This window comes from Solanum lycopersicum, chromosome 9, assembly GCF_036512215.1.
Source record: "Solanum lycopersicum chromosome 9, SLM_r2.1".
Lineage (NCBI taxonomy): Eukaryota > Viridiplantae > Streptophyta > Magnoliopsida > Solanales > Solanaceae > Solanum > Solanum lycopersicum.
Genome location: NC_090808.1, coordinates 17,711,317 through 17,728,427, shown reverse-complemented (window position 1 = coordinate 17,728,427; position 17,111 = coordinate 17,711,317). Strand labels below are relative to the sequence as shown.

Here is a 17,111-nt window from a genome sequence, read left to right as displayed (position 1 = left end):
ATCAATAGAGTAAGTAAATTTCAATCTAGAAGCAAGCCTCCATAAAGATAGAGTCAACACTAAAAGATAAAGAAGAAATGAACATTCACTTAATGATGTGAGTAATTATGTTAATCTATGATGCTAATAAAAATGGTGACAACATGATAAGAGGCTAATATAAATGGTGAGACAAGTCTCAAACAAGCCTAATAAAAGGTCACTAAAAGTAATCACCTAAGAGAGTGTTGAATATCAAAAGACAAGTCTCCATCATACTTCATATGTAAGTGTAAAGACAATTAACACTTAATACTAATGATGAGATTAGAAATCATCTAATGAGAAATGGTTCCCTCATCCTAGAAGCCATCTTCCATGATGTATGAGTTCATTGTAATGGAACTTTATATTGAGCACCGATTGGCTAGCTATGAGCGGTGATGCCTTCCTTCGGGATGGGCGGAGGTTCACGTAACTCTCATGAGATGAGATTGTCCGGCATGCTGGGTATGGTTCTCCTTATATGTCCTACTATTTGAACCTATACTGCCAATAAAGGGATCTACCATAGTTTGACTCCCTATATACGCTAGTATGTTCAGGTCACTTTGGTTGTGATTCCACCTCTTTTCAATGTGGGGCAGACACTAGATTTCATGATGCTCACATGATATATGTATGTTAAGTTTAAAGATCCCAAATAAATAATGAGTACTGCCTCAAAGTAGTAAAGATAATGAAATGAACGATAAAGAAGGTGTTTGTGCAAGACATCAGGAGGTGAAATCAGATTCAAGTAGTGACATTAGGTTATTCTTTGTCATTGCACTTCATGATCCCGATGAGAGTCTTAAACTTCATAGGTAAATATGGTGCTTACATGAGCCTACAAATGAATTAAATGAATAATGTAAAGTACGAATGAATGAGTGAAGCAAACTCTGTATTTTCTAAAGAAGGCCCTCGGGTTGAGGTTCCATATGTTGGGCCCTCACTTGAGATGTCTTATGCTACATCAACGATTCCAAAGTCTCGTGTATATGAAATGTATATTATATGAAACATGAAATTAAAGAAATCAATGGCATGATCAATAGAGAATTTCTTATGAAAGATAATGAATATATAGTGTAAAGAATGACTCACTATAAGGTTGGGAAATCATTCGATAGTCCTTGGAGTACTTGCATCGATTCTTTGTGGGTATGGGACTACAATGAATAATTGCACTTGTAAGTAAATCATAGGACCAAAAGAATAATTGAACTACACAACAACAAGAAGAAAAGACTAAAAAATAATCTAATTGTACAAAGAGGAGCTCTCGGCCTAAGAGGATCAAAAATCTCAAATCTTCACCCAAATTGTTCTAAATTTATGTCGATGATACTAATATCTTGTAATCATATAGAAAACCAGTTGTGTTCTTTAATGCATTAAATACATCATAACTGTACCACAATTCACAATTAACGATTTTGGGATGTCTAGAGACTAGGCTTTCCAGAAATAGCATGTTGTATAGGAAGAACTTTCTTTGATCATGCATAGACTTATGTGTATGTGTTCATACATCCATAATTAGTACAACTGGTTTACTCATCCCTACTATTTACTATTTTATAAATGCAGGTTAAGGGACAGATTGACCGCTCTTGCAACGGTTTGGACATCAGTGTTTCTCCATACCATTTGGTAGGTCTCTTGATTTCGAGGATGCTACAATTTTAGTCTACCCTTTGTTTTAGAAAAAGCTAGTGGATGTTGTCCCTAGTGTTTCTTTTGTACATTCATTTCAAAGCTTTTGTAATAACGCCGTGTTTGTCAAACATATTTATGATGTATTCTTATTTAATTTCAAATGATTCTTATGGTAGATGGTTGTTTTATTTATGTTGAGATTAGCGTATGATGAATTTATGAAATAACTATATGAAGTCTATGTATATTTCATTTGCTAAAAGTTTTAAATTTTTCGCTAAAAATAACCATATGAATGGGGTGAATGCAAGATGAGGCTTGTCTGCGACCTCTGAGAGGTCAACGCCGCCGTTTCTGATCCAAATTCTAGAATACGGGTCGTGACACCAATAAAAATTGAAGAATAAACTCCGTGAAGATCCATCTTCAAGGTCTATCTTCACCTTCAGCTCTCAAGGAGGTTTTTGAAGAATCTTTGGGAGAGAATGGGTTTTGATTTAGGTTGTAGTGTTTAATGAGAGTATCGGACCTATATACTGTTAAAATACCCTTAAACATCCAAAATAACAGTCCTCCTATTTTATACGACCTGGGATAAATTTAAAAAAATAATCCTTAATAGAAAACTGGCAGGAACTTACAGCACCATCAACGCCCTAGTATCGACGGTCCGTGGGTGAAACCATGCCCTGTTGATGGGGTCTCGTTGTTTGCTTCTGCAACTCCTCAACCTATCGACTGGCAGGCTCTATCGACGCCCAAAGTCAAAGAGCCTTCATTCCATCGACTGGGCATTTGGAACCACATGCAAACTGCCATGCAGCTTCAAGTCTTGAGTTGGGGCCCTCCTCTTGGGCGCATTGTGGGTCCTACGTGGTGTCGTACCCAGACTTTTATAACTCAAATATTATTGAATATCCATTTAGGACCTCTCACATGAATTTAAATCTAAAACTAATACGTATAATTCGACGAAACATGAATAGACACACAATGTCATTTAACGGCAAACCTTTCAAACGTCATGAACGTTCTTGGACGTTTGACCTCCAAACTTCATGAAACATGACACACTGCCTATAAACACCATAATAAATCATATAATGATCTCATTAACTAATGAAACACACCATTGGACACATAACCTCAAACAAGGCACAAGGTGACTTAGTCATCTAACGCCTTGGTCGTTCCTTGACGTTTCACTTGCAAATAACCTAAAACTGTAGACACTGTGTCACTAGTACAGTTCAGACAATTTTAGGATCTTTGACCATAATTAAAACCATGTTAGACTCTATCTTCACCTAAGTAATTTTTGGAGATGTTATATTCTCCTCCACTTGGACTATATTCGTCCTCGAATGACACTTGCCACTCTCCGAACACTTGAAAGAGTAGAGACTCACTTTAACAACTCATGGAAATAACATAGAAAACATTGTACAACACAAAATCAAGGGGAAACATCAATTTCACATATTCAAGATAATCACAACACAACAAGAAACAAGAATAAACTCTACAAATCATTTTGCCGTAAAACTCACATCCTTCATTTCAAATAACAAAAACTCATTCTTTATTCAATATCATGCTCATATAGCTCAGCTCTAACCATATTACAAAAATTTTCAACCAAAGAATGAATTAGTCAGTTTTTGCAAAACCTTATATTGAGCAGAAATCCCATGCAATTTTACAGTGAATATGTTTCACAATCTAACAATGCAAAACTTAAGACATTCCTTATAAATGCTCAACAAACCAATCTCATATGTTCATTTAGCCATGCTCAGTATTCTTCTTCATGAAACAATTAGCAACCTACACTAGATGCATATGAACCATGAGGAAGATATCATGCATGAAAACTCATATTCTCATTCATTAAAACTCCAATCGAAAACATGCATATCATAAGGAGAACATTTGGAACTTACTTTTTTCACAAAAGACTCCTAAACAAATCAAGTTACTAAGAACTCTTTGTTTTAGGCTTGAATAAACACATAAAGAAAAGTTAAGGGTACCTCACTCCCAACAACTATATTCCTCACGATACTCCCCCATTGAGGAGAAATCCATTCTAAGGTCAACATAACATCTACTACATTTAAATCCCTCAAGGCACCTTAAACCTTACTAACACTTTCTTACCAAGGTCTATCTCATGAATACTAAAGACTCGCAAAGTTTTAATCATCTAACCTATACATTTCCCCTTACAAAGAGAAACTCACCTTTACTCTTTCAAATCTCATATTCTTCCTTAATATGGTGGGGTCTTAAACAAATTCAAATCATCTCAACAACCATTCCTTCACATTCTTATAATATAACTTACTGTTAGACCCGTAAACTACTTGATCTAACTACATGCAGACATGTCACAGACTTGAGCATAGGTCTTGACATGAATGGGGGCAAAATACTGTAAACACGGGTTCAAGGTGCTTGGGTGTTGGTAAAGCAACTTGAACATGCAATGCTTACGTGCAGGCTAGAATCATCGGCAAGGCAGCGTGTTGTCTTGACAAGGCAAAGATGTGAAGACTTGACGATGGGAAAAACAAAGGAATTTCAAGTGAATTACAGAAATAAAACTAAGTGTTGGAGGGTAGCTAAAATATTCCACGTATTGGAAGCAGGCTGAAATATTCTAAGTGTTGGAATGTAGCCTAAAATATTCTAAGTGTTAGAATATTAATATTTCATGTGGCTAAAGATGTAATTTGAATTAGATTCTATCTGTTAGAATTATAGTTGTTGGAAACATTAGTTTGAATCCTGTGATGTCGAGTCTCGGACAGGTGTCATTTGTAACTGCCGCATGTAATTGCCATGTGTAGAAATTTTATAAAGGTGGAAATTTTGTTCAAGGCCGAGGAGAGTGATTCCGGTCTTAGAGATATTTGTGAAACCTTCCCTTTGTATTAATTATAATATTAATAAAGGTTGGGACGAGTTCCCATACATTCTGTTCGTTGTTTAACTTTGCTGCTGAAGTATTTGCATACTTAGTCAAATCTGTGTGAGTAAGATAGGCTTAGTGATGCAGACGTTTGCAAGAATGCCTATGGTGCTGTTCGGTAAAATCAAATTTACCCTCTTTCAATTGGTATCACATCCAGGTTGAACGATGGCGAAAAATGTACAACTGTGGGAACTAGCACGAAAAATCAAAACATTTGCTGGGATTATGGATGATACTCTGGGAGATCCTTCGTTTTTGGATCTGTTGACATAAATCATTGATTTGAGACTTAACGCTGAGAAAGTTCAGGAGAAGATTTGTGCATATTGACAGAATGTTGATAATCACATCACTGAAATCATGAATTTTTGTAACACAACTACACAACAACTTGAGAGACTGCAGAAGGAAAATTAAAACCTTCATGCAGAGATGTTGTATTATGTCGGGTTGTGGCAACGTTGAGTTCAAATCATGTTGAATCATCTAAGGTTAAACTTCCAGAACCTAAAGCCTTTTGTGGAGCAAGAAGTGATAAAGAACTGGAAAACTTCATTTGGGACATGGAAGAGAATTTTACTACTGCAAGGGTGCTTCGCGCTGACAAGTTAAACATTACCACAACATACTTGATGGGTGATGCTAAATTTTGATTGAGAAATCGAAATGCAGATGATGTAAGTGCTGGTTGTCCTATAATTGATATGTGGGACAAGTTAATGGAAGAAATACGGGATCAATTTCTTCTAAGCAACGCCTCTTGTATTGAAAGGGAAAAGTTGAAAAGGCAAAGGCAAATAGGTTTGGTTAGGGAATACATTAATGAATTCACCTCTGTGATGTTAGACATTCAAAACATGTCTGATGAAGATAAGTTACACAACTTCATTTTGGGTATGCAAGGCTGGTCTCGAAATGAACTTCGAAGGATGAATGTTAAAAATCTGGATGGGGCAATTGCTGCAGATTCGTTGGTTGATTTCCAGAAAACTCGTCCGTTGACGGATGTTCCCTCTACTTCAAAAACTAAGAAAAAGGATGATAAGAAAGGGGAATAGAAAAAGGATAGTCTTAAAAAGTGTACAAACGACAAAGACAGACCAAAGAACAAAGATGGTAATTCTAAGGGCTGTTGGACTTGTGGCGGTCCTCATTTGGCCATTTCTTGTCCAAACCAGGAAAAAGTAAACGCTTTGCTGGCTGGAAATATGAATCAAAGGGAGGAAGATGAGGAAATTGTGTCTGCAATGGCAAATCCATTGGGATTGTCCTTCAACCATATTACGTGGGTTAATAATGTTGGAGAAACGTCTAGTGCGTCACATCCTTATGCTTCCCTAATTCATATAAAAATGACAGTTAAAGAACAATGTGTGATCGCAATGGCTGATATAGGACCCACTCACACGTTTGTAGATGTGAAAATTGGTACAAAATTGGGGGTGAAGTTGTCTAAAAGCCCTTCCTACGTAAAAATAGTCAATGCGAAAGCACATGCCATTGTGGGTATGGCTTATGGTGTGTCTATGTCGACTGAAAGTTCGATCGGAAAACATAACTTGATGGTGATGCCGCTTCCGGAATTTGAGATCATACTTGGGATTGATTTTCAAAGGAAATTCTAGTTTGTTGCGTTTCCTCACTTAGATGGAGTGATGGTCATGAATTGAAGCAATGTTGAATTTCTTAAAGGAGTTTAGCTATTTGGGAATGTTAATAAAGTTGCAAAGAAGAAATCCAAGGGAATGTTCTTGTCTACTATGTCAATCGACAAAGGGCTGAAGCGGGGTGATGACATTATACTTGCGGCCTTGGTTGAAGTGAAACCTGATGTTAAGATAGAAGTGTCTGATTGTGTTGCCGAATATTTTAAATAGTATGCTGATTTTATGCAGCAAAAATTACCAAAGAATTTACCACCAAGTAGGGATATCGATCATGAATTTGAGTTGTTGCTGGTACGGTTTCTCCTGCGCAGGTTCCTTATCGTATGGCTCCTAAGGAATTGGCTTAATTGCGTAAATAATTGTACGAGTTATTGGTTGCTTGATTGACTCAGGTATCTAAGTCTCCATATGGTGCCCCTATTTTATTTCAAAAGAAACAGGACGGGATGATGTAAATGTGTGTAGACTACAAGGCGCTGAATAAGGCAACTGTAAAGAATAAGTATTTGGTTCCATTGGTGCAGGGTTTGATGGACAGGTTGATTAAAGCATGCTGGTTCACAAAACTTGATCTCAGGGCAGGCTATGGGCAGGTTAGGATACAAGAAGGTGATGAACCAAAAATAACGTGTGTAACTAGATATGGTTCATATAAAATCCTTGTAATGCCATTTGGGCTAACTAATTCTCCGACAACATTTTTCAACTTAATGAGTAATGTACTATTTGACTATTTTGATGACTTTGTTGTTGTCTATCTAGATGATATTTTCATTTATTGTGAAATATTGGAAGAACATGTTAATAACTTAATTTTGGTTTTGTCTCAGTTAAAAAAAATACACACTTTATGTTAAGATGGAAAAGTGTGAGTTTGCTCAACAGTAGATAAAATTTTTTGGGCATCTTGTTAGTAAAAACCATGTTAGAATCGATCTTATGAAAGTGCAAGCAATTGTTGAATGGTAGGCACCTCGTCATGTGAAGGATTTGATGTCTTGGATTGTCTAACTATTACAGAAAATTCATTGTTTGTTACTCAAAAAGGGTAGCGGCTTTGACAAACTTGTTGAAGAAACATACGAAGTGGGTTTGGTCTTAACGATATGATGAAGCATTTAAGAATCTGAAGGAAACCATTGCATCTGAACCAATACTCAAATAGCCTGATTGTCAAATGCGTCAGACAAAGCAATTGGTAGCTTATTAGTATAGGAAGGTCATCCTGTGGCCTTTGAAAGTAGGAAACTTAATGATGCTGAACAGACATACTCAACACATGAAAAAGAGATGGTTTTTGTGGTACACTGTCTGCAAGTTTGGAGGGTTTATCTCCTAGGTACTCTATTTGTAGTAAGAACCAATAATGTAGCAAATAAATTTTTCAATACACAGATAAAGTTGAGTCCTAAGAAAGCACGGTGGCAAGAATTTCTGGTAGAATACAACTTAGTGTGGGAACATAAGCCAGGAAAACACAACCCCGTTGTTGATGCGCTAGTAGAAAAGAAGTATTTCTTACAGTATATTCAATTTCAAAACTCGAAACTGAATTTTATGATAGAATCAGGATGTGTGCTGTAAATGATTCAATGTATGTTAAATGGATGCGTAAAGTGCAAGATGGCACAATGAGATGGTATTGGATCGAGGACGATCTGCTCTATTTTAAAGGGGGGAGGATCGTTGTACCAAATCAGGATGGATTACACAAAGACGTTATGAAAGAGGCGCATGATTCTTCTTGGGCTGGACATCCAGGTGTTTAAAGGATGTTTGTTTTATTGTCTCGTGTTTATTTTTGGCCAAAAATGGAAGACGATATAGAGGAATATGTCATGTTTGTCAAGTTGAAAAGACTGAACGCAAGAAGGAAGCAGGTTTGTTGCAACCTTTGCCTGTTCCTGAATGGTTGTGGCTATCAGTAAGCATGGATTTCATTCCAGGATTACCTAAGCTAGATGGCAAAGCATCTATCATGGTGGTAGTTGACAAGTTTTTGAAATATTTTGTTTTTATTGTTGCACTTGAACTATGTTCATCTGAAGTTGCCACTGATTTGTTCTACAAATATGAGGCTAAGTATTTTGGTTTTCCGGCTGACATCGTAAGTGATAGAGATACAAGGTTCACTGGTAGGTTTTGGACAACTTTGTTCAATATGATGGGACCAAACTTAAAATTTTCTACTGCGAATCATCCACAAATAGATGGGCACCCACAAAGAATTAATTACTTGTTGGAAGAACAGTTGAGGCACTATGTGACAACAAGTCAACGGAATTGGGTGTCATTGTTAGACACTGCACAATTCTGCTATAATCTGCACAAGTCGTCTACAACAGAAATGATCCCTTTTGAAATTGTTTTAGGCAAACAACCTCGGACGCCACTAGATGTTGCCAAATCTAAAAATCAATGAAGGTTTCCATCAACATACAAGGTTTCAAGGGACAGACTTAAAATGTTATCTAAAGCACAGGATAGTTTGCGCAAGGCGCAGCGGTGCATGAAGAAGTATGCTGATCAACATCGTCGCTCAGTTGAGTTTAATGTGGGTGACAAAGTGTTACTGAAACTTACTCCACAAATCTGGAAATCGATTGTATGTAAGAATAGACATCGGGGTTTGATTCCTAAATATGATGATCTATTCGAAGTGGTAAAACGAGTGGGTGAAGTTGCTTATAGATTAAAATTTCTAGAAAGGTTGAAAATTCATCCCACTTTCCATGTGAGTTTCTTGAAACCTTACTTTGCAGATGCAGATGTTCCAGACAGAAACAGGTCAAAGAGGGCTCCTCCATCACTACCTACACAATATGATGCTGAAATTGAGAAGATCCTTGGTCACCGGGTTTTGGGCACAAGTCAGAATAATACTAAGACAAAATTCTTGGTTCACTGGATAGGCAATAGTGCAGTTGATGCAGTTTGGGAGAAGGCAAAAGACTTATGGAAGTTTGATGCTTAAATCGAGGACTATCATAAGACAGTCTCGATGATGAGATCGAGTTCAAGTGGTGCGAGTGGTATGTTAGACCCGTAAACTACTCTATCTAATTACGCGCTGACATGTCAAGGACTTGGGGATTGGCCTTGACATGAATGGGCGCAAAAGAGTGCGAACACAGGTTCAAGGGAACATGAAAGGCTTTGATGCGGGCTAGAGTCATCGGCAAGGCAGAGTGTTTGCTTGACAAGGCAAAGCTATGATGACTGTACGATGGGAAAAAATAAGGTATTTCACGTGAATTGCTGAAATAAAACTAAGTGTTGGAGCGCAACTAAAATATTCTAGTATTGGAACGTGGCTGAAATATTCTAAGAATAAAGCCTGAAATATTCTAAGTGTTGGTATGTACCTTGAAATATTCTAAGTGTTAGAATATTAAGGATGTAATTTGAATTAGATTCTATCCATTAGAAATATAGTTGTTGGAAACATTAGTTTGAATTCTGTGCTGACAAGTGTCGGACAGGTGTCATTTGTAACTGCCGCATGTAATTGCCATGTGCAGAAATTTTATAAAGATGGAAATTTCATTTAAGGCGGAGGATAGTGATTCTTGTCTTAGAGAAATTCGTGAAACCTTCCCTTTGTATTAATTATAAGATTAATAAAGGTTGGGACGAGTTCCTGTACATTCTGGTTGCTGTTTTACTTTGCTGCTTAAGTATTTCTATACATAGTCAAATCTGTGTGATTAGATAGGATGAGTGTTGCAGACGTTTGCAAAACTTCCTTTGGTGGTGTTCGGTAAAAATAAATCGACCCTCTTTCACTTACCATTCTTTTCCAACTACACGAACCTAAGGTCATCAACACCATCTTTCACACCCCATCTAACAAGTCACATCTCATCTTTCCTCTCCCTCAACCCAATCTTCATAAAGTTACCCTTAAGGGACCAACACATACGGGAAAGAAGGGAAATACAACATATACAAAGCTCTTAGGCACAATTTGATAAATGAAGAAGTGAACTTTTCCTAGCACCCAATAGCCTTCTAATCATAAAGTGGCATGCTTCACATTATGAACAAGACTCTACTACATATGGTACATGAGACAACTGAGACACACCCAAACCTTATGCTTTGATACCAATTTTTTAATGTCCCACAAGTAAACCTAGAAGTTAGAGCATCCTTGTGTCGCCACACGACAAATGAGACTTCAACAAGTCTCATTTAAGACACTCTTATCATTAATTGCATAATAAACATTCTAAAATGAGCAAGAATTTAAAACTTTCTTTACACACGAAGAACTCTTTCCATAATAATTATACAAGCGGAAGACTTTCATTTAAAACATTAAATCTTCAAAACATCTCCTTGAAACATGTAAACTTTGAAGTATACAACACTTTGGACTAAGCCCATACAACACATAAAATAAAGACTAAGACATAAAGGAACATGTGGATACTGTCATCGAATCGATGAAGACTCACAAATACTTCATCTTGAACTCTTAGAAACCTATCCATCCTCCATGGAATATCAAGACATACAATTCCCTACACTTTAGTCCAAAAGGAAAAAGAAGGGGTTGGCACATTAGATGCACTCAGTATGGAAGCAATGCGAAAACCATGAAAATGGGACATTTAGTAAATAACATGTTTTTTATGAATTTTGAACAAAATATCATACTATAAGCATAAGAAAATTATTCAAAAACATAGAAACACATGGGGAATCATTTAATCAATTAGTCACACTTTTAAGAAAATATCACAGTAAGCTACTTCACTGTACAATGAACTTCCTCACTGTCATAGTGAAGTTTTTCAACTTCACTTCAAACACCTTCTAGCACATAATCCACTCATTAAAAACTATCCTAAGACTCACTTAAGTATTAAAAAGAGAGAGACCCCATACAACCTCTCTATGAATACCTAAATGATCCTTAAAACCACCAATAATGAGCTCAACATACATTACTATGACATCAAACATATGAACATGACATCCTTCTACCAAAGGTGATTCTATGTTTTACTTGAGTGTGTTGTGAAGCGACCGCCCATACAATCTCATACATACACACTTAAGAGATCCAATAGACTACCTAAGATAGAATCATTCTCACTTAATACATTAGCATACATATAATATGACATTCTCCCCTACAAAGGTTATCAAAAGACTACTTTAATAAATCAAGAAGATAACATCCATGATTGAACTCTTCAAGATTACCTAAGTAATCCTTAAGAATACCTAAGTTTTGATCATGTCTACATAATCAGCCATCTTCCCTAACTAGAATCATTCTTAAGACTTATCTAGGTAAGAGAAGAAGTGACCAGTCCTATGTCCCCTTCACACCTTAACTACCAAACTCTTAACTACTCTAGATAAGTACTTATTCATTTAACATACTTTCCTATCTTAATTCATTACATTCCTTAGTTCATTTAAGAGACTTTTATCACATAAGGACATTATAGTAATGATCTTAAACAAGACTAAGGGAATCTCCCTTACACCTTAAAATCCTATTGTGCAATATCTAGATAGCGTCCTATACCACCACCTAGGCATCATAGAACATCTCTAATTCTATTAGGTATTCCACATGATGATAATAGGCAATAATCGACATAGACCATGTAGCAAAGCACTTAATACGAAGTTCTAACATACTCTGATGAGGGTGTTCTACTTGCCAATAGTAGAACTTGGACACATCCCATGTAGGCACATAGTTATGGAATATTAAGGGCGTGCCTTGTACTCTAGTCTCATCCTTTAACTAGAACTACTTAAATTACCATACTCACTCGGTGCTAGCCTTTGTTCTCGTAGAGTAATTTCCATTGAAAGTTCACATAAAGGGGTTCCATATCAAGTTCATAACCAAATAACATTTACCCAACCAAAAAGGTCCACAAGGGTTACCTTACAATGGCTACAAGAAGCCCATGATGACTTTCCTAATGATTAATATGATGTCATTCCAGCAAACCAACCTTAAGTCCATCACTCCTTTACTTGAACTATACCATTACGACTTTTGACTTCAACAATAATAACCTTACCACTTGGTTAAATGTTTCACATAAGGGACCCTCTTAACATCATCCAAGGTCTCATGTCATTCATACAAACAAGACTAAGTGACTTTAGCATCCTAAGTCAAGACATCTCATAATCTCATTCATACTTGCATCAAGTAAGGGACACAAGTCAACCAAGACAAGACACAATATACTTCACTTTAACACATATTACATGACATTCTAGAAGCTCATAGGAATAATCATTATCATCTTTAAGTAATCCTATACACTACCATATCATCATTAGTACAACCATCATAAACTCATATAGTCAAGTATGAATAATCATGCATCAACCCTAAGACTACACATATAAGCACATAATCACAGTCTACATACTCACCTAAATAGATTCAATAGAAGAACACATATACTTTCACATTACTTATCATGTAGGTAGATATTTCTTCACATAATCAACTACTTAAATCATCATAATATTCAAGTAGTGCTGACAAGGCCATGATAATCATATTACATAAAATAACGCCAAAAAGACCATATCAATTCACGTAGCACTGCCACCATAAGTGACCACACAAATCAACATTATAATACAAAAACTATACACAATATTAAGAGACTTAGGGCAGCATACTACCCATTCCATCTCACCACTTCAATCCGAAGCTAAATTATCCAATTCAATACGAATAGGCCCTTACCCATGGCCATGAACATCAATTCAAAACATAAACTATAATACCGAATGAAGCTAGGTCTAATCAATATATACTTGTCAATATAATACAACCTAGATATCAGTTCAACACAATAATTACATCAATCAATAGCTCATACAAAACTACACTAGAATTCATAAGTATTAAGTCAATACTTATTCACTAAGCTTAATATTCAATAGATCTAAGAATAAACCATACCTAATTGATAAAATTGAAGCAGCCCATAAACCATACAATCATAATCTATACATGAATCAAAAGCCAATAAAATTTTATACTTGAATTCATTAATATCAAAGCATGACCACATAACCCATATTTTAGTCAAATTGAGAGAGTTTAGAAGGTTAAGGGTTCATGGAGATTTTCATTTGAAAATATAAATTTTACATCATTAATATCATATCTTAATGTTTTAAAACCTTTCATGCAAGAACCTAAGACTTAGAGTAGGAATTAGACTTTTTCATTTGTTTGAAATCTTTGAAAATAATCTTTTAAATTGGCTCTAAGGTGATAGCAAGCCTTAGATGAACAAGTCTCATACCTTATTAGAAGAATCCAATAATAATTTAAGAAGAAACTCCATTTAAGATCCATATTGAAGATTTATCTTCACCTTGAGCTCTCAAGGAGGTTTTTGAAGAAACTTTGGGATGGAATGGGTTTGAATTTTTGTGATAGGGTTTAAATGATATTTTTAGGACTTACATACTCTTTCAATACCCTTAAACACACAAAATAACCTGCGCTCTATTTTAATAGACTTGGGGAGAATATCTCAAAAACACCAAGCCTTAACAAAAAAACTGGCAGGAACTTACACCACCATCGACGCCCTAGGATCGATAGTCTATGGGTGAGACCACGCCCCGTCGATGGGGTCTCTTTGGTTGCTCCTGCAACTCCTCAATCTACATACTTGCAGGATCCATTGACCCCCAAGTTGACTTGCCGTCATTCCATCAACTTGGTCGTTCGGGTCCTCGTTTTACACTACATGCAAGCAGCCATGCAGCTTCAAGTCTTGAGTTGGCGTCCTCCTCTAAGGCCCATTGTGGGTCCTACATGGATTCATACCCAAACATTTCCAACCAAAACGTGCTCTTATACGAGTTTGAGACCTCTCAAATGAGTTTCATCCAAAAGAAACATGTAAAACTTGACAAAACATGCAAGAGACACACAAGGTCATTTCAAGGCAAACCTTTTGAACGTCATGGACATTCTTGTATGTTTGACCTCCAAACTTTACACACTTACTATAAGCACAATAATAGCTCATATACTAACCTAGTTAACTCATTAAACTCACCATTAGTCACATAACCACATACAAGGCACATAGGTGACTTAGTCGTCAAATGCCTTGGTCGTCCCTTGACGTTTCACTTCCAAACCACCTAAAACTCTAGAAACTTATTAACTACTGAATTTTATTCTATTTTAGGACCTTAGACCATCATTACAACCATTTAAGACTCCAGCTTCACCTAATTCATTTTTGAAGGTGTTATAACATCATTCGAATCCTTCTAGTGCAATGAACAAGTGAAGTCGCATTCCACCACTTCAACATAGTTTACTTATTAGATATAACATCATAGTTCATAATAAATTCATTACTTTATTATTCAGTAAAGATCAACCACAACCGATATAGACTATGAGAACTTACATGGAATCAGTTATCATAAGCCGCACACTGAAAAAGGGTGTTCTACTTGCCAAGGTAGAACCTACATACTAGCTACTATGTGGATCTACTAGCTTTTTACTACTGCTGCATGTAGTTAAGGGATAGAGACTTGATTCTAGGGACTTTACCTATTGCATTACCGGAGGATACCCCATCCCATTAGTATCTCTAGGATGACCAAACCTCATTCATTAACGGAAGGGTCTTTTCCTCATCAGCCTTATCCTCTTGATTCTTAATATACTTTCCCAACTTACTACCATTATACATTTTAATTTTATATATATGTGTGAAGAGTAACCCATATTTATTCAATACAATTCAACATAAAACTCTAGATTCATTAAGTGAGAATACACTTTCATCCTAGAATCTACATATATATGTCGGTAGTACTTTTTACAATATCAATTATGGTGTTTTCATGAGATCTATAATTTCAATCAACACAGTGGGTAGATTCATCATACACAATTCATGAAACATAATATGTAAGGTTAAAGAGTGTAGAAACCACCTCATAGTACATTTCTCTTATCCTTTCATACGCCATGTACCTTGCAAGCAACTTCGAAGTCTATGTATAATATTCATTACTATATATACAAACCCTACAATTTATCCCTTTTTCATTGGTAGGGATCAAGTATCATGATTACTGTATGGACCCAAAAAAATTATATAGGTCAAAATAGAACCTAACATGTGTGGTATAAGCTTATGAGGCCCTAGAATGAACAAATATAGTTTTAAGAGTCAGTATATACTGTTTGGGAGAGTAAGGAGATGAAATGTCCAGCAACGTCTGGTGATGTCTGAAAGTTATCCTTGAGATGTGGTAGCGTGCCTTAGTATGTCTCATGAGGTTTTAGGTTGAGTTTGGGGATAAAAATTAAAGGAATTATTCCTAACATCTAGAAAGATGTATTTGGGATGGAAATGTTCAAGCACGACTTCCAAGGACCACCCAATGGGTTCTTGAGGAGGACACAAAAGTAGACATTACATTGCCTTAAGTAGTTCTAGTCGACGACCAAGAATCAATACCTCGTGGGTCAGGCTACGACCCATAGATTCACTGCATCACTACACATTTAAACGTGGGTATTAAGACCCCAAAAGATGGCTGTGCGACAAGGACGGCAGACCTTCAGTAGGGCATCGTCATTCCAACGATGGTCCGTTGAATGCAGCCATCAATGCATCCTGCATTTTTCTTGCAACACACTCCCTTATCAAGGGTGAATGGGAAATTCACTCAACATTAAAATAAAAGCATAGGTAGTTATTATTAGTAGAGTTGGGTATTTTACGACTACTTAAACAATAAGAAATCCAATAAGACTGTTCAATACAAATCAAAACCTCTATCTCTCATTAGAACTCTCAAGAACACCATTTAAAAAGATAATAACTACGAGGCTGCTCATAGGACGAGTTTCATCAAGGACTCAATATAGGAATAAGGTTCTAATATAAGGTATGTGAAGCTCGTTCGTCCATGGAATAAGGCTCTAATATAAGGTATGTGAAGCTTGTTCATCCATGGATTCTTCTATTCATGAAGTTCCACTTGTTATTCCTCTATTGTGAATCCAAATAATCCCACTCTAAAGAGGGTTGTGATTGTATTGCAGTGAGGCTTGATTGTGATATCAATCTACTGGTAACATTCAATGATGTTCATATGATGATTATGAATTTCATGGTGAATTATAGTAATTGATGTTGAATGTGATCATGATGATTTTAGCCTATTAGATACAAGATGAAGGTTCAAATTGATCTTCTTAATTCAATTGCTTTATATGCTAACTAATTATAATTTAATCACCTAGATATGAAATAAACTGGGTCTAATTGATCTAGGATTGTCTTGGTTTGTAAAGTTGAAATTGAACCTATGTGATCATGTATGCCTAGATTTACCTTCTAATGATTAAATTGAATGAATTATCTTGTTATTTAACATTGATCATGATGAATTGAGGAAATTATTTTATTGTAGGACTTGTATACCATTGATTCTAGGTATTTGGTGGTGAAGTCATTATGAAGAGATTGTGATGATGTTTCTTTCTCTTCTACACTTAGATATGAACAAGTTAAGGGAATCAACTTCTCTTACATATATGAATTCTAGGTTGACCTAAGAACCTTAAAAGAATCAAGACATGATAAAAAATATTAGCTTGAATGTGGATTGTATAATCACTTATTATGTAATAGACTTGGTGAGAAAATACCAAGGCATGATAGCTTGAGATGTGAATCTCATGATAGCTTCAATGGTGTATCTCATAATAGCTTGAGATGGTATAT

General features: G+C 36.0%; 1 protein-coding gene across 1 annotated transcript; it reads left to right on the top strand.

The window, feature by feature from the left end:
* Positions 1–8,791: 8,791 nt before the first annotated feature.
* Positions 8,792–9,301, top strand: LOC138338399 (uncharacterized). Its single transcript, XM_069289355.1, has one exon. It carries the CDS (start codon positions 8,792–8,794, stop codon positions 9,299–9,301), a length of 510 nt encoding a protein of 169 aa, XP_069145456.1.
* The last annotated feature ends 7,810 nt before the right edge of the window (positions 9,302–17,111 follow it).